General features: G+C 39.7%; 3 protein-coding genes across 8 annotated transcripts in view; 2 read left to right on the top strand and 1 right to left on the bottom strand.

Moving 5' to 3' along the window:
- LOC117213910 (protein sax-3-like) overlaps positions 1-9,586 on the bottom strand; it is a 125,067-nt gene extending 115,481 nt beyond the window's left edge. For 2 of the 6 annotated variants that reach the window (XR_004488746.1, XM_033459604.1), the window contains exon 1: positions 6,965-7,070. The gene's annotated coding sequence lies outside the window, so the exon portion shown is untranslated. Of the gene's footprint in view, positions 1-6,964; positions 7,071-9,380 lie in introns of those variants that run through there. The other 4 variants (XM_033459605.1, XM_033459607.1, XM_033459608.1 and 1 more) reach the window with 4 other exon arrangements.
- On the top strand, positions 327-24,322 carry LOC117214078. Its single transcript, XM_033459931.1, has 2 exons — positions 327-428; positions 23,423-24,322. Exons 1-2 carry the CDS (start codon positions 327-329, stop codon positions 24,320-24,322), a joined length of 1,002 nt encoding a protein of 333 aa, XP_033315822.1.
- A 24-nt stretch (positions 24,323-24,346) lies between these two features.
- On the top strand, positions 24,347-27,589 carry LOC117213980 (the record flags this gene model as incomplete). Its single annotated transcript, XM_033459733.1, has 4 exons — positions 24,347-24,868; positions 24,942-25,121; positions 25,199-25,406; positions 25,584-27,589. Coding segments are annotated over exons 1-4 (2,916 nt in total), but the record flags the coding sequence as incomplete, so codon positions are not given.
- Between the last annotated feature and the right edge of the window lie 44 nt (positions 27,590-27,633).

The following is a 27,633-nucleotide window of genomic DNA, read 5'->3' as shown; positions in this document are numbered from 1 at the left end:
ATTCGTATAATAATTCCCATAAGCGCTGATTACGAGATATCGAGATTATTTGACAGTTTCGGTGATTTACACATTCGGCTAAGCATTAAATTAATAGCTTCTTGCTATTTATTTCAAATTTACCAACGTTACTACTATTTGAAACACTCGCGATACCTCAAACGTCGTTGCTATTTACGTTTATGTTATTTAAGCAACGAAACTAAACGTTTCTAGGCTTTCTCTGTCATTTGTTAACAAGTTTTTTAGAAATGTCTAGCCACGGTAGCGTGTAGAGCGTTAAGAGTATAAATTCGTGGCTGGCGAAAGAAGGGTAAAGGATGAAGATGGCGGAGAACGGGAAGAGAGGTGCGAATTTACGAGACAGGTACGCGGATGGTTCCACGTGCTCTGCTTTCATCTGGAGCAACAACAATTCCGGGGATCCGGTATGCTGGACCTCTCGTCACTTCCAGACAAACAGTTTCGGTAGTTTCGCAGCTCGTTCACGCGGTATGCGTGCTAGCTAGCGTTCTTGCACACCGGAACGCACCAGATAACGCTGACCTGAAAAACTATGCAGCCCGCCATAGATCGTCATTATCTCGAGGAACAGCCGGGAAAAGGGACCAGGGAGAACAGGATGCATTTGTCCCGTTCTTTCCGGAGGACGCGAGAACCGTGTATCTGTTTCGGTGGAAGAGCGTTGCTTGAATATGCGGGATGAACCTGTACATATGCACACGCGTACCAAATACGTCAGAAGGTTCTGCGAGCAGAGTGCATAGGCGCCGGATCCGATCCATTTATCTTAGATATTCCGGTTTTAGACTATCTTCAAGGCGAGTTTTATGGCAACGAAGAGAAAGGACGATATCGGTTTCAATGGGATCTAAGTAATCGAGATACGCCGCTTACCGGCATAAAATCAATAATTCCACGACATTTTTTCTCGCAACGTTAAATCGTAAAAGATATTGTATTTAAAGCTAGCAGTCGTATATCGACGGACCACGGAAACGATGAAGCTTTCGACGGGATACATACATATATGCACGATCGAGTTATTCTTTCTTTGAATTATAGTTCGAATAATACATCGTATTTGCCATGCATACGGGTACGAGAATTCTCACATATTTTATACGTATTTTCTAACTGATCAAAAATAACAACCTACTATACGCGAACCGTTCAAGTGGATTTTGTTATCAAGAAAAATAAATGAAACGATACCGAGCAATGAACTTCGAACGGATTAACAAGTACCAATAGCGTTCTCGTAGCATTCTAGTAGCCGCAAATTTATTGAATAAAATTCGTTGTTTTCACCTTAATCGAACGATTTTCAATTTAATCAAACGAATGTAAATGTAATAAATGCGATACAAAAAATTATCTGTATTTTTGCAACCACCGTGCAATAATTTTGTACCTTCTATTTGCACCCCATGCATTTTAACTCTTTGTGCATATAGATTCGATATTTATTTTCTAGAAAGCAAGAACATATAGAAACATTTGCATCGCATGCATAAAGACGCGTATAAAATCGCAAAGTACTACAAAGCGCGACGGGGGATGATGTAAATTATCGGAGGGCGAATCTTCGAAAATCGACGTGATAGAAAATACCGCGCGACCGGTTAAAAACCGAGACACAGGGAAACCAGAGATAAAAGAAGACGGCGATGAGAAGACGAGAAGGAATCGTTCGATTCTTTCAAAGTCGTTTAGCAAATACACTTTCGAGCTTTACTTTGCCCTCGTTCGAAGAGCTGCCTCTCGCCGGATTGCGAGACGAGGCCAGAGGAAAGAGATCGAAACGGGCTCGCCACTTTGCTCAACGAATTTTCTACCGTACGGCGAGTAGTCGTTTCTCATTGTCCGTGCACGCAACTTCGATCCACGCTAGATTTTGCACGCTTACGACCATTGCTGGGAAACGTCTCTCGAGCAATACCATCTAAAGAACCGGAGGAAAAGTATTTCCTCCAATTCGTAGTTGTTCGCGTTTTAGTTTGCCGGGTTGCTCTTTAGGAGATAAACCCAAGTGTATTCAGGAGACTAGCGTAAAGAAATGAAATTATTGTTCGACGGTTGGATTGTGTTGGATCGCGAATGACTTGTAAATTTTTAAAGCACCTGATCGTTATCGTGTGAATCTTGAAATTTCAATTATCACAGATGATAGAAGTAGATTTTCGTAGAAGTAGAACGTTGAAACGGATAATCATTCTATTCTGTTTCCTAATTTTTTAATTGCTTCAACGATCTTGCTTTGCTCTGTAGATTAAAACTACGTTCTTGAAATTAACACTACCCTTTTATTATAAAGGGTTTGTTCCGAAAAACAGTCGAAATACAAAGAAATTCAATTTAGCGTCGTTCCATGTTTCCGGACACCGGTAATAAAATGTACAATTATCTTATAAAAATTTGTTCCTCTGTAGAACATCGTTTTAAATCTGCTTTAACGTTTGCATTTTTAATTACAACTCTGAAATTATTTTAAAAACTTTTATATTTCATAAAAACTGAATAAGAAAAGACTAAACTTTCGTCCCAAAATTTTGTCGCTCCGTTGAACTGCTCTTTACGATTACGCTCTCCCTAATCCTCATTTTTCCACAATTACGCACTTCTTCCTCGTTATTTCCATATCTCGTATTTCCCATTTAAATGATAAACAGCCTTAGCTACCGAAAACAGCGGTTTTAAACGAACGCGCATAAATAACGCAATGGTTTCTGCGATTCCGGTGAGCGAGAATACGAGAAGAGAGGGAAAAACCACGAATCGCTATGTACGTGTACGAGACATCAGAGCAACTCCAAACACGCGGTTTCGTTCGCTTGTACTTTCGTAAATGTGCCTGCCAGAATTTCTGTCGCGTTTCTTCGAATCCATGCACAGTGCAGAGATTGTTGTTGCGGCGTTTCACGTCAAGGATGCTCGCAGTTCGGAGCTTAGATGGAAGGAAACAGAAAGTCACGAAAAGCTTTGTTTGCTTTTATCTGAACTTTGCGAAACGAGAAAATCAATTGCAAGTTGCAAATAGCAAAAGTATCTAAAGTCGCGGAGAAAAATAAATCGGCATTATATATCCGTATAGTGCGTAGTTTATTTATTAAATAATTGAAATTAACATCTACATTTTTGTTGAAATAAACCGTATTTGAAGAATTTCATTGATATCCATTTCCACTGGCTGATCTATCACTTATTTTTCCTTCCAACTGTGAATTTCAACACAATCTGTTTCAACAATAGAGAATTCTAGAAATTGCAGTTATGTTTCAAATTCTTGATAGTTCAGGGTATTGAAACATAAAATGTTTCGATAAATATATCGTAAAGTATTGCGCCGAAAGAAAACAGATTAATAATTCTTCGTGGTAATATTGCTGAATTAATTATTGAGATAGAGTGATTGGATCCGTTAAAGTATAATTTTTATATTTAGCCACCCGTGCACGTTGCGATTCATGTTAGGATATAAACGGATGCTCGTTTAGGTACAACTACGGCTTCATTTATCATTCTCTTTTCTCGTTCACTTACATTCATTCGATTAACTATAGCTCCCTGCAGTAAAGGAAAACGATTATAACTTGAGGAAGGAAGGTCTCTTTACGCGTAACTGCCTCTATTCGCTACTCATCCATTTTTTAGTTATATCTGTCGTAATAAGATCGTAATTTATGTCGAACTTAATGAAACTTGGATAAATTGAAAAAAAACTAATAAAAAAAATATATGCCATAAATAAAAGCAATCAGGACCGAATAAACACGATAATCAAAATTTATACGACTAATTTTTAAACCAAAGTGTAATTCAATGAATGTTCTTCGTTTGCACAAAAAAATGCAGAAATAATATTTGTATTTCTTTTTCCCCGATATTGTTATTTTCGAGATAAATTATATCGTAACCTGTGATAAATGCCCGATAAATATATTATGCTTCCATGATCCTTTTCGCAATATTTGTTACAATATAGAGAACTCGATTCACGACTACGGCTGAATCTTATTCAACTAGAAAGAATTCTATGTATGAAGCTAGTATCAAACCGCGTGTCTTAATGTCTTCATTAAGAACAAGTTCTGCCATCTCTCTGTGATAGAGCGCTCAAGCTAAATGCAATTGGCCAGTCGAGGTCAGTAGTAGCTGAGACTTTCGTGAATATCTAACACAGGATATAGATTGTTAACCATGGCTCTCACGATAATCTCATAGAGCAAAATAAAATTTCGTCAGCTCTCTGGCTTCCGTGGCAATAATATCGATTGCCGAGAGTAAGTTATTACCACGGAATTAAGACAAAACTAAAAGGGTACAAAAGGTATAAAGGACAACAAAATTTGATCGTCTTAGGAGCGAGCAAAATATTTTTCTTTCACATCCAGAGTCGTATATTACAGGAGAGGAAAAAATTTAGGTTTCGAATATTTAAACTACACTGTACTATCGTTCGAGATTTCTCAGATTAAACAAAAGATTTGTCTACTGAATTTATCTTGGCATACAGAAATAAATTCAATGTTTGAACTACATCGAGTTTGCTGCAACAGCACAAAATAAACATTTACCCAATCCCGGTTATTAGTAACCTACAGCGATATCATTCCTCAAGCTTACCAACCACAAAATTATTTCCTGCTCCGGGAAAAGAACACCGGTATAAAAGATAAGTAGCGAATTTTTATCTTTCTCAACGAGCGAACCGCTTGGGAAAAAGCAATTAACCTCTCATCCTATTTCCTCTTGATATCTTCGTCAACGCTCTAAATTATGGTCGACCATTCCTCAAAACAGCCTTCTCATTGATCTCCTTCTTTACCCGTGCTATTTAAAATCGACCCACGTCGATAGTTAAAAATGGCAGATCTCGAATATTTGTCTCACGTTCCCCGAGAAATTCTTCGCGTTTCCTGCGTTTTGACACGATCGCTCTTCGCCAAAGTCCCCATACTCATATTTATATCGATTCACCGGCACGAAATAGCATAGAGCCTGAGTAATCTTTCACGTTAAAGTTGAGTTCGTTTAAAGCTTAGATCACGGACGAGCTGAGATCGTTTAAATATCGAATATACGTCAAACTGAATTTTGAAATATATTTCTGAAATCTAGTCCAATGAAAAATCCACTTGATCAAATTCGTTACATTCGTTTCCACAAAATTCTTACAAAGCTTCGCGTTATTCAAACTCTATGGATTTAAGTTTTCCAGGGTGAATTTAAAAGTATGGATCTTGTTATCTCAATGGTCGATCACGCTATTATTATATATCACGCTGGTTCCGATCGATCATCTCATTCAGAGATACCACCATGGCTACTAAGCCCACGGAAAATGCAAGGAAGATCCCCATGATTGCAGGCTTAAGTTACAATCGCAAGTAGTATTACGTTCTAGGCTTCGTCGTTTCGTTGCCTTGACCGCTAATGGAATTGATTTTCCCATTTCCACCTAAAAATTAGTGCCAGCGAAACGATTGCATTAAATCCACGCGTATCAAAGTGTTTCTATGCTTTTAAAAACTCTACTTCTCTAAATTAATAAAATGTTATCTTGTTTTGTTCTTACAATTAATTGAGATCTATTTTTCTGCAGAAATGTACGAAAGCTGTTACAAAGTTCTATCAATCTTGATACGTTGTTTCGTTATGATTCTTGTGATAGAATTATCTAATTCTATGGAGAGAAGAATTTCAATGGAATTTCAAAGTAAATCGAAGAGTAGGATGATATTTCCGGGATTCCTAGAGTTCCCTTTGTCAGCATTTTCCACGCGTCTTGCGTGTAATTAAATTATTTGAACGTGCCTGTGATATTGACCGAGCTGCGCGAAGTTGGTACCCTCAAATGCGAACTTTTATTAAAACCAACTTGCATTCGGTTGTCCACGATTTCACCACATTTGTCCGATCAAAATTTTCGTTTATCCACTCTTCAAAGAAGGAAGGTACCAGAGCTTTTTAAATTTTCATTTGGTGGTAACTTTTTTTCGAATGGTGAGGAAACGAAAATTTTGATCGGACAAATGTGGTCAAATCGTGGACGACCGAACGCAGTTTGGTTTTTGTAAAAATTCGCAAGTGGGGGGCGACGGGGTCAGCTTCATCCAGCTCGTGCACCGCGCATCGAAAACGCTGACAAACGCGGCAAATTATCGATCGATCATGACAGTGGCTGGACGAGAATCAAGCACGCGGGAACCCGGTCGTTTGATGCGGAAATATGCCAATATTAAACATCGCCACAATTATCGTATATCTAGTGGGGTATTTTTAATTCGTTTTGAAGCAGTGCGCGGGCGAAGGGAAAGCCTTATCGCAACAATTGCCGATACACGTCCGCCATTTCTGTCAAGTTCATGATTTAACGAGTAACCGTGCTATAGATTTCTATCGAAACGACGATTCTTTAAATCATATTTAAACTCCATAATTTTCCAACAGTTCCGATGCTTCGATTACTTCGATAAATCATATTCTTCCTACATCGATATTGTGTTAACCGTGTCTATAGTGCCTGTTTTGTTCGTTAATAACGATCGGTTTAACATACAAAGCGATGAACAAACATTGTTTATTATGTTTGCCGTGTTTTAACAAATATTGATCTTTATGGATAGACGAACATTTGCAGACCATCGACCACGCATTCATTCACCATTAAACTCGTTAATAATTATGCAAACTCATTATCTCTAATGATCAATGCTTATCCAATATGTTACAGCCTGATGGCTTTAATACAGGATAATAACTTGATGATCTTAAATACTATAGGAGTTGTTTATGACGTGGCAGAACTGTTCGAAAATAACTTGGATATTATTAAGTGAAGCTATACGATAATACGTATTAAATTTCCACTTGATAAAAAAATTAGAAAATTTGAATTATGGGAATTAGAATACTATTTTATTATTTTCTATTCCGCGTTAAATATCTTTGAGTTACATACCGAAGATATTCTGTAGCGCAATCAGCACTTTGTTTATCACAAGCTACCGGCAACTAAATCACAATATCCTGCGTAATAGAATTTCCGACATTCCAACGAAAGCAAACGTAATAATCGCGCACATATCACTACGATTATTCTACCGACGCGGCTCATTTCGTTGAATCCGTTGTGAAATCACCACGTTCAGTCGCTTTTAAACCAACATAAAGAATCGAACAGTTACAAAGAAAACAACACGATTTTATTTAATCTGCGAGTTTCAATTTCCTTTACCTAGCAAATAAAAATCTTACTTTCCAAAACTATAATACTGCTATGAAACATGCTTGAGACGCGTCATTTATCATATCATTCTAATAAGGTTACCGGCTAACTAACAAGTGTAGCCAACCTAATATATGTACATGTGTCTCAAGCTTGGATTGCCAACTTAACACGATCATGATGCGACAGAATGTCGAAGTTCGATTGGTAGAATCGATCGAAAGAAACAATCGATCTTTATCGAACTCTAGAATATCGGTTTAATAACGAAAACGATTGCAAACATATTCGTAACGTTGTGTATGGTGATAAGTGGACGTGCTGGAACGATCAGCATAATTAAGTAAGTAATTAATCGTTGAAATATAATTCATAATAATACGTGATACATAAAGATACGACGACTAGGTTGCGGATTTTTATGTTAATTATCGGTAAAGTACGAAAAAATTAAGTGATAATATCGTATATATATTCGTGATAATATTTGATGGATAGAATCTCCGCTTAGATTCCTTTTTCTAATCGTTTCCATAAAAGTATCAGTTTGCGTGGATATCCATAGTTTAATAATTACTAAAGAAGTACAGATACTCTAGCATATTTCGCTTACTTTTCAAAATGCATGTGATTGACTTGAACTATGTAAAAAATGGGTACGTAACTTGCATAATAAGAGAAATTAAATTTAAAAAATTTTGCAAAATCAAAATGGCGCATTGGGAGTGCAGTGTTCTATCGAAAGTGTAATACTTAAAAAAGGACCTGATCTTAGATTAAAACCATCTATAACACACGGAGCGACGCGGCGGTGGTACTTTTAACTCGGTTTCGTCGAACTTTCCGCAAAGATTTTATTTACGGAATTAAACAGCCGTATCGTTACTTGTATGGAAGTTGCGCGTATCGCGAGAGATTCGGAAACAGGAACAAAATTTCATTCCGGCTCAACTAATTCGGCCATGTAAATACAATATTGGCTGGTCGCCTCGATCCGCAGGGATTCCATCGAACCGCTACGCCAATCGACCTATTTTCTGTTTCCTGTCTTCGGCCGATCCTTTTCGCCGATAATGTTGCATCGCTATCGAAGCTACGTATCGGTTTACTTCAATGTTCGTGGAAAATGACAGGTTTCCCTTTTTACATTGTCTGCCAGTTAATTAGTTCCTACTTGCTTGTTACGAAAAGAATAAATTGACGATTTTTAAAATTAAGGCAGGTAATTGGCAATGGAGTTATCGATGTTCTATATCGATATTGTATATTTTACAGGCCATACAACGGACGAGAGCGAAATACGGTTCTTCTGTATTCAGTATTCACAGGCAGAGTATGTTTCGAAGCAAAGTTGATTGTTATTGATTACAGAAATCACATGGTCGAAGTAGCCTGTTATTTACCATATAGAAACTGATTTATTTATTTATCGAAATATAAACGATCGATACAATACGCGCTTTGAATTCTGATAAATTATTTATTACATTTTCGCAGTTTTTTAGCAGTCAGTTTAGTAAAATAACTTGTTTGAGTCAAGACTTTTGTATCCGTTGTATCTATCTATTTTAATTTTCTTCTACGGTTATTACATTCGTGAAAGCCTCGCCCGCCCATTTAAGCTCTCTAAAAATTGTTCTCTTCGTTGTATAGTACAGCTTTGCTACAAGCTACATCGTATATACCGTATATTACATTTAAAACATATCACTTTACAGCAGTTACGTAACTATGAATTTTGCGAATTGCAAAAATTCAGTATTTCGAAGTCGAAGTGCAATTTCACCAACTCGCAATCTGTTTTCTCTATCGTTAGAGGAGTTTTAGCAACTTCGATTCGCTTATAATTTCGATTGTTCTTTAATTATCTATAATAATGTTCAAATAATTCGATTGTATCATTAAACGCGCAATTATTGACATGAAAAATAGAAGAGTGTGATTTATATCGTATATCGTTGGTTTGCTAAAAGAGTGACATAACTAACAAAAGTAAAAATATTTTCATTCAAATAAGGAACTTTCAAATAGAAAATTATTAATCACTTAATCATTTAACAATGATATTTAAAACACCGATAAACAAAGTACATTGTGCATAGATACTTATGTACGTAAGCATATTAATAATTATATTTTATCATGTTACCATCATGATGAATCTCCATGGCATAGAAGATGAGAATGCACTAGTAGAACAACGAGAAATGATATTTCTTTTTCAAGATTCACGAATTTCGCGACATTTAATACAACACGTAATTAAGCAACGAGAGACATCTTATAACATGAGAAACGTCGCGATAATACGTAAGACACGAGCCGTATCGTAAAACTAATGTTGAGCGCGCGATACCGCGGCAGTGACTGAGAATGTAACGACCTTTCCTTGACGTTTCATAGCGTCTTTGTTTATAGCCCCCGTTTTTGTATCGCGTTGAACCCCTGCTCGTTCAAGCCGTGGTGGAGAGCCGAGCCAAGTCGTGATAAATATTTATACATTTTATGACAAGCTTCTACTTCAGAATATATCATTCACGAACATGTTTATTACCAATTATTGTATATACCATATATATGTATATACCAATTATTTCGACCAACTTTTAGTATTCTAAGATATTACCACATATTTAAAAAATTACTATAGAAATATCTTTACTTTATTTACGTTCTTAATCTAAATTTATACATACGATCTTTCGACAATTTTTAAAATTACATTGCACAATATATACCTAATACGCTATTATCATGTATCATAAAGATAATACAATTGTAAGGATCGTATTAGAAAAAGAAGTCGGAAGAAGAAGACAGATGAAGGTAGAAATATTTTGCTGGATGAAAATTATAGGTGAAAAAGGAGTACATTTTTTCTATTTGTGTACGTATTTATGTATGTACGATATTTTCCTTTTCAACTTCAAGATTGAACACTATATAGCGTGCACGTTAGCGGTCAATTAGGAAAATGTGCCGAGTTCCTAAGGATTTTGTAGCAATTGTGGCATTAGTGTCATCCAACTGGTGCGGGGCAACGCCGTATTTATCAGATTTTCCCTGCAAATGGACCAATTACACTTGTTGTCACGATCGGAATTTGATTCGGATAAACTCGCGCGGTACGCGCACCTGTTTCAATTTGATAGTTAACCCCGTTCGTCGGCGCAACTAATTTAAGCATGTAAATAGGATATTGGTCTGCGTATCGAACCCACAGGGATGCGATAAACTTACCGAACAACACGATCCATTCCTAACCTCTGACTTCCTTCGTTGAATCTTCAATTACGTGGATTATTCTAGTTGAGCGGTCTCGGTGAAACTGGCGTTAAGGCGAGACCATCGAGCATCCTCGATATTGTGTTCGAGTTTATGCCTGAACTTAATATTAGTCATAGGAAGTATAGAATGTGAAAAGCTGAGCTACGTAGCAGATCATGATGAAGTTTTGTGCACGATGAATTGACCACGATGAAGTGCAAAAAATTAGAAATTTAAACTGGATAGTGTGAGTAGTATGAATAGAAGTAAAAGAATAGTACGCGATAACAAAGAATAAAGCTTGACGAAGTACAGGTAGAGGAAGATGGAAGGCGATAATCCTAGATAAAACAGAATAATGATAGGATAGAAGTCGAGATTAAGCAAAGTGTCAAGAGATGAGACGACTCGCGAAACGAATTGTCTTGATTGCAAATGTAAAACTTGCAGACGCTTTGAATGAGTAGCGATCTTTTTAAAATGAAAAGAAAGTAGATGATATATAGTTTGATGTATTAATATTTCAACTCTTTGCACTCTACACATTTTTTGAGAAATTTCCAAATTCTATAGGACATATCCTATAAATCTTGCATTCGATGCAGTATCTTTATTTATAAAAATCAATCAAAATTCTCGTATAATCATAGAACAGATAATCCCATTTCACGATTAGTTTTTCCACGGGAACGAGAAAAGGCGAAGAGAAAAATTCTAGTGTGAGGCAACTTGGGAAAGAAAATAGAGAACAGTGGAAAGAGAAAGTAGAGCCGGCTGAGTCGAACACTTCTTCCCGCTTGGAGTTACAAAGGTCTCGCGAGTCGGCCGCAGCATTCAAAGGAAGCACATAAATCCAAAGACACAAATGACTCGTTCTAAAGTGATTTTATTCTCCCCGTTCGACGCGTCTCCTATTCTTCCTTCGAGCCAATCGTGTGACGAGCCAAGAACGAAATCCTCCTACGAATTCTTTCTTGTGCTACGAGCGACACTTTTATTTCTTTTTCGCCCATTTCCCGTCCCGCGAAACGAAACAAAGCTAGAGAGATGTTCCTGCTGCTCGATTTTCCAACGCGTAAACATGCGAATGCGCACCTTCGCTGTAGTTGCTGTTTCGTGATGTATTTCAAGATTAAGAATTTTCACCTTGATACAAGGGCGCAAAGCTGTGAAAAGCTGGAGGAAAAGAAGGGAAAACCGAACAGAAGGTTGCCTCGAAGGATAGGCTAGAAGGAATGAATGTAAGCGTTGCAGGGGTTTAAAGGGCCAACTAAGTGGGGGAACGCAACGAAAGAACTTCGAGAGGGACTTATCTTTCTCGGTGTTTGAACTCTTGCAGGCCAAGTAGCTTGAGAGATTTAAAGATTCCTCGCAAGTGAAAGATTCGCAGAAATATGGGAAAAATTTGAAACTTGCCGTATTGATAGTGTAAATCTGGTGTTTTTAACTGGAATATTTAGCGTTCGAGTTCTTTTCTGTTTAAACGATAAGGCTTGAAAACGTTACTGTCCGATAGTTTAATATCTGTTCTGAATCTGTTAACGAGAAGGAGACAAAAACTATGACAAAGTTGAACTCTATTGTACAGTATATATAGTATATTCTAGAGAGATTCTACAACAATTAATAATTTCTAAATATCCATCAACATAAATTATTCCATTCTTACGTTTCCGTTAAATCACCTTCTAAAGACTTTCTCTCTCTGTGTCTCTCGGTAATCTCACTTAAATACCAACGTACCGATCTCTATCGATCAGTACAACACAGATTTCTTCATTTTTCATTCAGTTGGGCACAATAAGTTTGTTCTCAGCGAGGCGGAAGAAGTAAAGTACGAAACACGGTCGTGCACAAAAGAGAGTAATAGCTTACACGAACTCGAAGTTCCCCCCTATCGCGGAGGATTATTCTAAAGGAGCTTTCAGCTTTATTAATGCTGGTACTAATTTTCACCGACTCCGCTCTGTCTCTTTTACAGCCATCTGTCACCCTTCAACAGCCTCTGACACACTCGACAGCCCGCTGTCTTACATTGCGAGAGCAAACTGTTCACTCTCTTTTTGACGGTATTCGCCTCGCTTCTCTTGCTTTCTGATTTCAATTGGACCGGCTCGCGTATGAAATGTTTTCGTTTGTCGTGTCAAGCTTTGCCGATCTTCGTGTTTCATCGCGTGATGTGTGTCGACGAGTTACGAACGTGAGAATATTCGCAAGCATACGCGCACAATTTAATACAAATTTGTTATTCGTACGAATTAATTTAATAGGAATTTATTATTTGTATAAATCAATTTAATAGAAATGTATTATTTGTATAAATCAATTTAATAGAAATTTATTATTTCTACGAATCAATTTAACAGAAGCTTGTTGTTTGCAAAAAATTAATACAAATTTATTATTTGTCAATGCGAGGATGTTTGCAAGCACATGCGAAAAATTTAATACAACTTTATTATTAATAACTCATTTCCTCTGAAATAAAAAATTATATTATTATTATATTATTACTGTATTACATGAGATTGAAATAAGTGTGTAGGAATAACGCATTTAGCGTTCCCAGATAAATTTATTGTTCCTAGACAAAGCTTTCCTAGATAAATTTTTGAAAACAATTTTGTAGCCTATACGAAGAAGTGGCAATGATTGTTTTATACTTACCTAAAGGGTTAAAAGGTAATTGCTCGGTTTCATTTTACCAAATACTTTTTATATGCTGTAAAATAGTACTTCCATTAAACACATTTATTCGGCTGATTCATCGCGACGGGTAATAGTAGTACTAACGCTCTAAGTCCAGTTCCATCGTTTCCAGTTAGCATTTAAGAGGAAGTTAAGATGCAATTTGCGGTGAAATGAGAAACGCCGATTTCACGTCGCTTCGTTTAATTCCCTTTTAAATTTTATGCCTCCCCGTTGAATCCTTTCTTCGTTTAAAAAGCACGTTGATTTCGGTAACGTAAAATCATGCGTATTACCCGAACTGGTTAATAAAAGATGGAAGAGCACATGCTACGTAAATGCAAAGGAACTTGCACTTTAACGTATCGAGAGCCGGGATATCGTTAGAATAAAAGTCACCGAATGTTTTTCTTGATATTTTGATCATCGTTTCTTTTTATCGAAAGCATAAATAACGTGGCGATAAAATAAAAACGAGGAACATAGAAGAAGTTGAGAGAGATTTGACGAGAGAATCGTTGACTCGAAAATTTTCATCAGTCCGCGTCTTTTGTGCGGAATTCGGCTGAACAATGCTGTAAGATTAAAATCTATCGGCATCGAAATGTAATGAAATTTTAATTTTAATCAGTTACCTATCTTTTTGTAAAATATTATCATTGCTGTCGTGAAATTTTATAGCGACTAATATTGATTTTTATGCACAACGTATAATTACGAGTTTGTTACGTTGTCAAGTGAAATGTCTGAAAAATCTTTTCATATTTCGTTCTGAAACGTCGAACGAAGGAGAAAGGGCAATACTAAAGTACAAGGAGTTTCTCGGAGCATTTTACGTTAGTACTATTTCTGCAGTGGCCATAATGGTTATAGCCAAATATTTATCCATGGAACTTTTCAGTAGTATAGCCTTTTATGTCTCTGGAAGTATCTTTGATGAAAGTTTTCCTTGTAGAAGTAAATATTTGTTCAATTTACAATATCAAGCTTAGGCACTCCTAGAATCGTTTGCAAAACAAATTAGTGTATTATAAATTCATAAAACGTTATTTTGCTACTTACCACGGACAAATTAGACTTTGAATTTGAAAGTTTCAAATAGAAATTCAGTTCTTAGATTAAGGACTCAACTAGTAACTTTCTAAAGGTTATGTAAAATTCAAAAGAATATTCACAAGGAGTATGCATCGCCTTTCTTAAGCTTTCATCCCTCTTTTTCAGCTCCTCTCTTGAAAACATCTCGAGAAGAAGAAGAAACTTTTCCTATTGTGCTAGCCGTAAGCAGAAAGAAGTATCCGTCTGGATTAAATATTTTAAACTTGGTCGCTCCTGAACTTCAGAGATTCTCGAGCCAAATCAACGTGACGAGCAGTTGATGGTTCGTACAACATACATATATTAAATCGGTGAAACTTTGTTTCAATATTTTTTACGTAATAGACTGCAAAACGTATTTCTGATCTTATCTTAAACACAAATCTTCGTTAACAACACGTTGAAATGAATACACCGATTCACAAGATTTTATAACATTTTATAAACGTATAATATGTGTTATAATACGTTTAAATATACGTTTTTAATAATAATAATTTGAAATTTCATTGACACTCTAATAAAACCAGATTATGATTACGATTATTATCAGTAAAGTTTGAGATAGATCTAAAAATGTACACGCATAATACAAAAATTATTGGCTTCAAATTGGGCCAATTTAATCATGACAGTTACAGTGTAAATGAAATTTCAAGACGTTTTATGCGGTACATGCAATATACGGTGACGAACAAAAGTATCGGCACAGCTTGATTTTAATTAGAGCATAGCTGCAAATAAATCGAACAGAGAACTCAATATTCGATTATTCGTTTACATATAACGACATTAATTTGTTTCTTATTCGGTCTCTTATTTCTAAAAGAAAGTATCAACGAGTATAAAACGAGTCGTAGGATCCAAGAAACGACTGTTGTAGAACGAAAAATAATAGTATATTTGCTTAAAGAAAGATATTCGTGTTCCATTGTTGGGGATTTAATGGAAAGAAGTCGCGTCGCCATTAGAAGCGTAATCGAACGATTTTCTAACACAGAAACTGTAGTAAATGCTCGGCGATCGGGTCACCCAGAAATGTTGAACGAGCGACGAAAGAGTAAAATCATTAATATTGCGAAAAATGATCCCACTGTCTCTTCTTCGGAGGTCGCAACAATTAACGAAGATTTTTATAAGGATGTCCATCCCGTAACTATTCACCGAGTACCGTTGGAAAATACCGGTATTAAAGTTGCGAAACGGAAGCCAATAATAACTAAAACACAACATAGAAGTGTTTTATGATACAATCGTGAATCACTATACATTACGCTTTACACGCAGAACGTTAATCGCTATCGTATGATGAAAACCATGACAATGTAATCAGCGTGTGTCTCTAAAAAACTGTTGAGAGTATCAAGGTAGTAGTTGCACAGAGCGAACAAGAGTAACTCTTGACCTTGCGTTATCTTGCTGCGCACAGTAGTATAGTCTGCGTTCGGTCAGTCGGACGTTACCGCACCGCAACATACAAGTCCAGGTATTTGCCTCGGACCAGAACATGTTTCGTCTTTCTTACGAATGTTCCTACAACCTGTCATGGTCACGCGAAGCAACACCGCGAAATTGAACCTGCCTTCACGAGCAACATAATCGCGGCTACGGATGCCGTTTTCTGGATATCGTGATGAAACTCGATCGAAAAGCACTCGAGCGTGGATACTGATCGTGACGCAGGATAGAAAGTGTTAGCGAAAATGTTGGAAGGAGGAAAGATATCGTTGCCGAGGGAAAGGAAGGAATCGACCATAAACGTAGCAGACGCAAAAAGCACTGCCTCTACTCTCTGAGTACGCCATTTATGTCCAAGTATGCGCGCATCCGTGGCCGATATTACCAGCGGTCACATCGCGATCGATGCTTCAAAAAAACTCTATTTTCACGCGCGCCACTTTAACGTTTTATTTATTTTATGCACGAAATGACGAATCGAGGAGTGAAACTCTTTGAGAAATCGAGGCTTAGTGTTTATCGGAAATTATGATTTATGTGGCGAAACGTGGCTTTTGTTAGTGGCTTCAAACGTAGAAAATCGTTATTTTGTCTTAATGTTGGAAATATTTAAATAATTATCAAACTAAATCCTGTTTTCAACGCAACTTGTTTCTGCCTCTGCTCGGCATTTATCTATTGTATTATTTGGATATACCGGCTTAATAGCACCGCGACAATTTCCGTTTATCACCACCGTATGTAACTACACCAGGGTTCCGTAAACAGAGTGTGGGAAACTCCTTAAACTCCGGAGCTTATCTCGCGTTGTTTCAGAGATAGGCGAGATTCCGGTAGAAGCAAATAAGTTTTAGGCGTGTTACGCTGATTCGGAACGCGCGGCCGAAAAAGGAGTAACGCGCGCGTTCACTTTCGAGAGGTTTCGAAAGTGTCTACCTTTTATTAACTGGTGGTAACTGGCGGTTTATGCGCGTCGTTAAAACGTAATGTTGCACGCTGGTCGAGCTTCGTAACGCACAGTAACGTGCATGTAGGTACGTTTGAGCACGGTATCCCGATCGCAATTTCTCCCCTTTTCTGCTTAACCGAGGTTGCATCGAGGAATTTCTTCGACCGTTTTTACAACTTTCATACCTTTTCAAGGGACGAAGTAGAAGGGATCGAGTACTTGCGTTTCAATCAGCCATTTGCAATCTGCGCGAAACACTTACAAATATCGAGAGAACGAAGGCGTTCCGATCGTGCAAAATGTCACAAAATTTGCCAGTTGAAATTTGTCAAATGCAAGTGTAAATAAAAACGTTTTTCTATGGCTCGGAAATTAAAATCAACGAATCGCCATGTGGCAGGAATTTTAACAGCGATTCGTTCCAGTCGAGCTGAATTTTCTCAATTACGTAAATTGAACGAAATAAATTTCTTGCGTGTACGAATTATATTTAATCTCTGTATAAAAATGTGCGTGTTCGGTATCGTGTTAAGTACGCTATGTATTATCATTGATACGAACGCGTTGCTGCAAATTGCGCGCGATATAAATCGCACAGCGGAGCTAATGGTTTTAGCCCGAATAAACGTTTGTGGAAAAGAGCTTAACAGAGGATCGAAGGACACAAATTATAAAAATCAAAATGAATCGTTTCGACGAATCTATCATTTCGATATAAATGTCACTACTTAGGTATCGCTTATCCTGAAAGAAACGGGTGTTACGATAAAACGTTATTAAGACATTAAACTACGCTATTATATACGATCGATCTGTCGTCATGAAGGCAGAAACAAGAATTTAGGAAGCTCTGTGTCATAATCACGTAAAAACGTTCGTGTGGAACGTTCGTGAGAAGTAAATGACTAATTTGTTATAGGTTAATTTTCCGTGAAATATGGTTTTATTAAATTAAAAGCGAAAGATTCGTAAAATAAATTATTTCTTTTCATTCGTGGTCATGCGATTTTATTTGCGATTGTTTGAATCAATTTGCATTGTTAAATTCTACTTTACACACCATTGTCGTTATGAAAAAGAATTCCAACGTTTCGTTTAGTACTCTTCTCATCGATATTTCACTAATTCCATATACATATAAAAGTCATCGACAGCTCCAACGAGTACAAAACTAAACCGTTACTTTTAGTTCAAATTTCATTTCAATAAATATAAAATATTTCGGCATTTTGCGTTTGATACAAAAGATTTTGCATTTACAGATCTAGCAAGTATCTGAACAATATCCCTTAATTCCGATAGAATTAAAAAATGTGCGAATTCCCTGAAATCCTCACACATCGATACTAGCGGTTCTACAAACTTATGGGAACAAATTGCATTGATTCTGTCATCGAATGGCATGTCGTTTGAAGTGGTTATCCATGATATCCAAATCTGCGTATTCGATTCCATTCTCGTCGAAAGCACAAAGATTAGAGGCATTTCAACCGTGCAGCTGGCTGGCCGCGAGGAAACTTTGTATTTTCCAGTTCCCTGCGATATCCATAGTTCTACGATGCATCGGATCTAATACGCGAATACGTGGCTATTGCGAAAGAATCGTATTTCGGTCGTCGAACGAACTATGAAATTTATATTTCATCGTCGCCTATAGAAGAAAAGTTGAACCGACGAACGCGACACTTTTCGTTGGTTAGAGAGTTTTTCATTAACTTTTCTTCTCGTCATCCCTTATTTTGAGCAAATTTTATGCTCTTCCAAATTTGAGGTTTATAAAATTTGAAGTTCCTAGAAACGCATTAAAAGTGGGGAATATATTCTGTAAACTGATGGAAATAGAGAACTTACGGAGTGAAAAAGACTGATAATATTCCGTGCAAACGGAATTTCCACAAAGGTAACGAATGTTGAGCATAACTATCCTTTTCAAATATATCTTTAACGTTCGTACGTATATGTTGTTGACAAGCGAATTAATGTAAAGTGTTTTCATTTTATTAGCGGACTTATATTCCAAGCACGTTGTTCCAAGCAAGTTCGTCATAAAGAAATTGAAAATATCGAAGTAATTTAGATTTTTGAAGTTTTTTGAAGATACCACTTTCATTCCCGGATAGTCATTTATCTCGGTCGATGTCCATTAAATCTTTTGCCACTTAACGTCTGTTAGACGATTAACGCATTATGGCTCGTCCTAGTTTTAGGTTAATTAAAATTTGCTAGATCGATATCGTTGCGAAGCTTAGAATCTCCAGTGTCTATTACTTTTATTACTACTTACCAATTTGTGTACTTCGTAATAGAGCGAATAGAGAAGGCGATTCGGTACAGTTACTCCGATTCTTCTTATATTAATTTAATATCGTCAAATGTGGTCTTATTTCTCACCTTCTCCATTCTCATGGATTCAAGGGTTAATATGTGAACGGTGTTCGACAGTTTCGCGTAAAACACCCGAACGTAAAGAGGACAATTTTCCTAGCTATGGCTGGAAACTGAGGGTAACAAGTTCCCATATAGGGCATTAAGAAGTTTATTGCATAAGACAGGGTACAGGCAATATCGAACGTTGCTGGAGGCAGGCTCGATCACAAACAGACTATCCGAGAGAGTTGCCACGCCGGTTCAGATGTGGCTGGTTTTATAGCCCGATAACGGCTTCAGGTAAGAGCACTGTGTGGATCTCCTTGTCGCTACTTGTATGCATACGAGCAGCCACCACGTACCTATGTTTTATGGTGCATAGAGAGAAGAGGTTCGATATAAGAAGGAGCGGAGGTTCGAGACTTTTGAGAGATCCTGCACCATCTTTCTTTTCATTCTTCGTCTCTCTCTCTCTCTCTCTCTCTCTCTTTCCTCTCCTTTCTACGGGAATTTTCTATAGCAACGATGACGCGTGAATTTGCAAGATGGATTCTACGTCGTCTCACGGAAAACTATTAAAGGAGGTTCACGCGAGAGACGTCGTCCCGGCAAACGCAATGGAAATTCGATAATTCGAAGGATTTCAAATTGAGATGCTCATGAATGGTATGTATACCGCATAACAGAGCAGCAAGAACGAAACACGCGGCGAATCCGTGAAACAAAGCCGCGCGAACGAATTAATTCGTCCCGATGATCGATTCTCGTCGAGGGAAGACGCCAAGTAACGGGATCGCGTTTCTCGCCGAAACTTTAATTGCTTGCTCTTCTGTTTCACCGGAATTAGCATATCGCGGAAAAGTATAGAGCGCGGTGGATCGTTTGGCGGTGTAACGGCAATCGCCGGAGGGATGTCGCGCGTGACGAAGAAATTGCTATGGCGGCAAAAACTTGCGCGGTCGACGATTCTCCGTCTTCGATTAACCAGCGAGAGACATTCATATCGATTGTAAAATTAATTACCGTCGGCGAAGTTTAGTTTTATGACGACGTGGCTGGAAAGAAGCGGCCCTACTTCGCGGACTAAATCTCGCTTAGATATTACGTTCGGTCTATTTATCAAGCAAATGCAAAAACACGTTGTCCCCGTTCTTCTCGCCAATCTTGCTCTCCTGCTGCGTATAATCGTTCCAGGATCGTTAAGTTGTACCTTATGGACGAACGAAGAGTTTAAAGAACTTTGATGTCTACTTTTTGTTCTTGGAAATTGTTACGCGACCTTTGTTTTATTTTAGTCAAATCTATATAACAACTACCAACGATTAACAAGTTTAGATAGAAGCGTTTTCTGTTCTAACGCGATATAGATAGATTTCTTTCGCAATTGCTGCTTAAAAAATCGATCTTATTTTCAAAACAACAAACTCGTAAATCTACGCGATGATAGTCGAAAGATGACACAGGAAACAAGCTTCCCGCACAGTGCACGTTGGTAATTTCGCGATGGTCGATCGCGTGCAATCGATCGAGGCGTCGAACGAAGGTTTATTGAAATACCATCACGAATCGAGCAGAGAAGAAGCTCGCGGCTGGAATTCCAATTTCGACCCTTACAGATGACATCGTCCCTCTTAACGATTACGACTACGCCTAATTACGTCGCCGTCAGCACATTCCACGATCCTCTTGCGGCTCGAAATCAAGCACCGGCGATTGGCCCGTGCTAGTTGCGCGAGAAGGGAATACGATCTGGTAATTGCATTTTCCCTGTTTTTTCTGCAGTAGTGAAATCTAAGTCTCTCTGGACTTTTCGTTTCACGCAACCAACATCCGAACATCTAACTGGATAAATGTAGAAAATTTTACGATACAAACTTTCTCAATTATACGAAACTTCTCTGACGAAACGATTTAATTTTCGAGTAAATGGCCCTTTATAGATTTTATGGAACTCCGAAAGAGGAAATATCGAATGGAGAAACGAACTGAAAAATCGATCAGCTTCTTCCTATCGATGAAATTCGATAGTCGATAAACGATCGTGGCTTTCAAAGGACGTAGAATTTATTCAAATACGATGTTCTCCTCAGTCTATGAAATAAAAATAAAAAGGTTTCAATCCATAATCTGTTTATGGCTCGAACTGTTTGCAATTCGTTGTAACCACTGTGACGTTCGATAAAGGAACATTTGCTAGAAGAGAAAATTACAATAAAAAATCTCCATAAACGTGGTTAAAAGATAATTGTAAACAGAATGTGATATCTACAGAGGAATACGAGACCATGACATTGTGAACTGGACGTTTTTATAACACTGATTATATCGTATATCGATAGAATATACCTTAAAGTTTTTTTATTGCGTAACATAAATTATAAAATTCGAATGTCGACAGTGATATCGCGTCAAAAATTGGTTCATCGAAGCGACCGTGCTTTAAAACTAATGAAACAAAACGAGACGAAACGAAACTAGACGAAAACTAATTAAGGTTAGGCAACAAGAGCTCCATTACGTCAAGGTACAAGGTACATAGACATCATCATACACTTGGATTTTCGATAACATCTTCCCTGCATCTCCAGATACTTGCATCTGAGTGGATACCTGTGTTTAGCTATCTATTCTGTTCGTTTTATTTCGGTTACATTGATCCGTCTATTCTACGCTAAATCGGCTTGCATCGATCGTTAATGCATATTACACATATATGTCTATTTGAAGAAGGAATTTTTAACTTGTACCAATTTATATGTAAATAGCAATTTTAGATAGCCGGGGGACTGTATGTTTCGTAACAGTTTCAACGTAAATAAATTTAAGATTAAAAATTATAGAAATTTCTGCGATATGAGACCAAGTGGCCAACATTACGACAATGTCTAGAGAAGAAAGTTACCCGATGTTATGGTATAAAGATGATACGACCTCATTTACCGACAAATTCCAGAATTTCAAACAAAATATCTGTTACGCCATGCGGCTTGCCATAGATCATATTCTTAACCGTCGGTCGCGGCACTACAATGTCGCGGGCGGATCGTCGCGGCTGCCCGACAAACAAACATTGTAGTGGCAAGCGCATAGTTTATTAAGCAGGGCGACCTCCAGAAACTTCGATTCGTGGCCGTTATTTTATCCGGCGTAAAAGAATGTGGCGTGATCCGAACGTAGTGGGGGTCGCCTTCCAGAAAAAACGGAAAAAATCGAAAGGCGGGCAGAACGTTTCGAGAAGCCAAACTGTCAATACATATCTTATATCGCGCATTACGTAGTTACATTTCTTTTGTTGTTCCATTTATATCCTTCTAATTAATAAGTTGTTGAAATAAACGTTAATTTATTAGTGTTAACACAGTGCTATATTCATTAAACCACCTCTGTTGTCCTAAACGAAACAGGGGAACGACTATTTCGCGGCGTCGATTAACATAATCGTAGCGAGAATTTACAACTCTCGTTGACGTGCTATCTCGCGATCACGTCTCTCCGCGAACGGTCGTAACATTTTGGTCCTTCGAGCCGGATCACGTGCCAGTGAAGAGTGCACTTACCAGTGACCACACAGTGCCACGTGACTTTATCAAAACCAGCAGCGGGAGCGGGAGCAACCACTACAGCGAAACCAGTGACGTCAGGCGCGTCACCTTCGAAGAAGCACATCCCATTGGCAAGGGAACGCAACCACGCAGCCTTCCGCCGCAGCTGGACAGTCATCAACGCAACGAATTTCACAACTTAACAATACAACCGAACGAGTGGCCGTCGGGAAGGAACAAGGCGTTCCTCACCAAACATACACGCGACCTCACGCCGCACGACAGTAAGGTAAGCTCGTTCCTTATTTCGACCATCTCCTATCCTCGGCAACGATGACGAGCGAAGACCAACTCATCTCCCTGCGTCGGAGACGAGGCTATTGTGGCGGCCGATTCACATACTTATCGACCCGACTGGATGAGTACGAGCAATCCGGGAGTCAGCAAAACTCCTTATTAACGAATTACGAGAAACAACTGACCGAAGTTGCGAGTCAATTCGAAGCGATCCAACTCGAATTAGAAGTATTGGACGAGGAGGAACAAGTGCGCGGCTTCGAAATAAGGGATCAGTACGTCGCGGTAGATACAAGGCTACAAAATCTTCTGAGGAACGCGCAAACAGCTTCGCCGTCGACATCCATAAACCCTCCAACCTGTGCATCATCCGCAAGTTTAAATCCGATATCCATTAAATTACCAGATCTTCGGCTCCCTACTTTTGACGGAAGCTTAGAAAAATGGAACACTTTTTATGACACCTTTTCCTCCACAATCGATAAAAATCCTAGTCTCACTGACATACAGAAATTCCATTACCTGCAGTCCGCCCTGCAAGGAGAAGCAGCCGATTGTTTAAACGCGTTACCCCTTAGCAATGTAAATTACAGTCAGGCTATAGCCGTTCTCAAGGAGAGTTTCGAATGTCCACGATACACAGCTTTCAGTCACTGCATGGCAATAATTGATTATCCAAAGATAACGAAGGAATCTCCAACGGAATTAAGGCGCTTAGTCCACACATTCAAACAACACATATATGCATTGAACAAATTAGGAGACTCCTACCCCGATACCAGTGCTGTGCTCACCAGCCTCATCCTCTCTAAAATACCACTGAGTATCCAAAAGCAATGGGAAATGACGCTGCCCAATAACGAGGTGCCTCCGTACATTCACTTACTAAACTTCCTAGAGAGATTAGCACGAAGCTCCAGACCGATCACCACGGTCAGACAAACAAGAGAATCACCGGAACAAACTACTCCGGTCCGTCAACGCGCATCACGAGGGCATGCACTTACGGCGACACAGGTTAATCCAACATGCCCCACCTGTCAAGGACCACACCCCATTTGGAAATGTGACACCTTCAAAACCAAATCCCTTCGCGAACGTATTCGGGAGGTCAAAAGAGCATCACTATGCGTCAACTGCCTCGGGAAAGGGCACACAACGCGGCATTGTTTCGCAGGATCATGTCGCGTATGCGGAGAACGACATCATACAATGCTGCACAGGACAAAACGCCATTCAGGGTCTCGTTCCAGCACGTCCAGCCCGAAATCTTCCCCATCAAATAGCCGATCCACAACACCTTCTTTGCCACCCTACGTATCACCCACTCGTTGCAAAAGGCACACAACAGACCACAGATCGGAAACACCACGAACAGCCGCGTCTCCAAGTCCACCGCCCATTGACAAACGAACACACAACCAATGACGCCGACGATCGACGACTCCGTTGATGACCGAACATATCAGACCAATAGCATCCGAATTACGGTTCAATGATCTAGTCCTCACAGCGCAGATTAACATTTTGAATGATAAACATCAACCAATCCGTTGTCGAGCGTTGCTCGACACCGGATCCAGTATGAATTTCATTACCGAGGAATTAGCAAAATCGCTAAAGATAAGGCAAAACAAATGTTCGGTCCCGATCGGAGCTCTAGATACCTTGACAACGACTTCTAAGCGACACATCACGGCCACGATCACTTCCACTGACGGTACATACACGCGGACATTAACGTTCCTTATCATTCCAACCATATCAACCTCAATTCCCAGCGAACCCATCGATCGTTCGACACTTGAGATACCAAAAAATCTCAAATTGGCCGATCCACGATTTCATTTACCAGCTCCGATAGATGTACTACTAAGCTCAGGTTCAACACTCGCGTCGATGTGTGTGGGACAAGTCAACCTCACGCAGCCAGACGAGCCTGGACTGCGTCTGCAAAAGACGCGATTCGGATGGGTAATCGGGGGGAGCCCAACTTCCCAAACCGCGACAAACATATTTCACACATCCACGACGACTTTACAAGCAGATCTCGCGCGGTTTTGGGAAATCGATGAAGGACCCTCAATTAAACATATCTCAGAGGCAGATCGACGATGCGAAGAACACTTCCAAATCCACACCCGACGCACCAGCGAAGGACGATACATCGTCGCTCTACCTTTCAACGATCAGCTTCAGTCACTCGGATCCTCTAAAACGCTGGCGAGTAAACGACTCGCCTCACTCAATCGCCGATTCCAGCACGACAAACGCTTCGAATCAGAATATCGAACGGTAATACAGGAATACCTGGCATTGGGACACATGACGAAGGTCAATGACAACCACTCCGACGATAACGGATACTATTTACCCCATCATGGCGTGACCAAAGCATCGAGTCAAACCACCAAACTCCGTGTAGTTTTCGACGGATCGGCACCAAGCACTACCGGAACCTCCTTAAACGATACACTTCACACAGGACCCAAGTTACAGGAAGATCTATTTTGTATATTAATTAGATTCCGCGCTCATCAATACGTACTCACTGGCGACATCGAGAAGATGTATCGGCAATTCCTCGTACGACCAGAGGATCGGAAATATCAAAGGATATTGTGGCGCAGCGCGAGTGGAGAAACAGAAACATATGAGCTTAACACTGTAACGTTCGGTTTATCCGCAGCCCCGTATCTAGCTATTCGGTGCCTCAAGCAACTGGCAGAGGACGAAGGACATCGATTTCCACGTGCAGCACAGGTACTGCAGCGGGATTTCTACGTCGACGACGCTCTCACCGGAGCTGAAACGAAGGACGAAGCCCTCACGCTCAGAACAGAACTCACCAAGTTACTTCAGCTGGCCGGCTTAAACATACGAAAATGGGCGTCAAACGATAATGACTTGTTACACGGACTTTCCTTAGAAGAAACAAATCACCAACATTTTTTGGGCGACTCGCAAACCTTGAAGACGCTGGGGGTGTTTTGGAATTCATTCGACGATTCTATTCTTTACTCGGTCGAAGTCAAACCCACGCCCTCGCGAGTCACGAAACGAATCATCAGCTCGGAGATTGCAAAAATTTACGATCCGCTCGGTCTGCTCGCACCGGTGATTGTTCGGGCCAAGATGCTACTTCAACGAATATGGTCGTCGAAAATCGATTGGGATGAATCACTTCCGATCGAGTTACATACAGAGTGGGAAAGGTACTATGCCCAATTACCCTTATTAAACAACGTCAGGTTCCCACGCAAAGCAATAATCGAGTCCGCTATGGAAATTGAACTGCATGGTTTCTGCGATGCCAGCGAAAAGGCTTACGGAGCCTGTGTTTATCTCCGAACCCTTACCATCAACGGCCGTGCTTGGACCCAACTTTTAACCGCAAAATCGAAAGTCGCCCCACTCAAGTGCCAGACCATTCCTCGGCTCGAGCTGAGCGGAGCACTCCTTCTTACGTCCCTGATGTCAACAGTACAACAAGCCCTATCACAAAAAATTACTCGAACTATCTATTGGACCGATTCCACTATCGTCCTCCATTGGCTCAATACATCACCTCACATCCTTAAAACATTCGTCGCTAACAGAGTCTCCGAAATTCAAACAAAAACCAGCATCCGCGATTGGCGCCACGTTCCTACCGACGACAATCCCGCGGACTTAATATCACGCGGCCAAACACCCGAAGAGTTCCTGCGCCCAACCATCTGGCAGCACGGTCCTGCATGGCTCTACCAGTCGGAAGGCTATTGGCCGACATGGGCTCTAACACCGCAAATTGAAGTACCGGAGCAGAAAGGGGCGATTTGTCTGTCCGCAAACCCCGCCGATTACAGTTTGTTGGAAAGGTATTCATCCTGGCCCAAGTTGATACGAATCATAGCTCGTTGCCTCCGTTGGAGACAGGAAAGGAACCGAGCGGCACCCCTAACCGTTACCGAGTTACGCATAACGCACAATAAACTGATAAAATTGTTGCAAAACATCCATTTCTCCGAGGAAATTCGTACACTCCAAAAAGATCGGAACGCGGCGATAAAGGGTAAGCTCACGCGACTCAATCCGTTCATAGACAAGGAAGGAATATTGCGAGTCGGGGGTCGACTCGGTCATTCGTCGATGACCTTCGCCCAGAAACATCCCATAGTATTACCCAAGTCATCCGTTACAACACGCATCATAGAACACGAGCACAAGATCCACATGCATTCCGGAACGCAGGCTACGTTATACGCAGTAAGACAAAGATACTGGCCCGTCGACGGTCGAAGTCAAGTATGGCGGGCGATCAAAGGCTGCGTCCGCTGCTGCCGCGCTCAACCACCGCCGGTAGAATACGTGATGGGTAATCTGCCGGAGGCGCGAGTAACGGAATCTCGCCCATTCACAAACGTCGGCGTCGATTACTGCGGGCCGTTCCACATCAAGGAAAAACGAGATCGTAACCGTCGTCAGATAAAGGTATACGTAGCCATTTTCGTATGCCTAGCAATTAAAGCGGTACACATCGAGCTCGTTGACGATCTCACTAGCGAAGCCTTCATCGCCGCTCTTCGCAGATTTATCGCTCGACGAGGGTATTGCTCCACCATCCATTCTGATAACGGCACCAACTTCAGAGGAGCAAGCAACGAATTACGAGAGCTTCACGATCTATTACAATCGGACGATCACAAGGAAAAAGTAACCGCATTTTTAGCCGACAAACAAATCGAATGGCGCTTCAT

This window comes from Bombus bifarius, unplaced genomic scaffold, assembly GCF_011952205.1.
Source record: "Bombus bifarius isolate JDL3187 unplaced genomic scaffold, Bbif_JDL3187 scf7180000009145, whole genome shotgun sequence".
Taxonomy (NCBI): domain Eukaryota; kingdom Metazoa; phylum Arthropoda; class Insecta; order Hymenoptera; family Apidae; genus Bombus; species Bombus bifarius.
The sequence above is the reverse complement of the archived record's forward strand: the minus strand, read 5'-3'. Positions and strand labels throughout refer to the sequence as shown.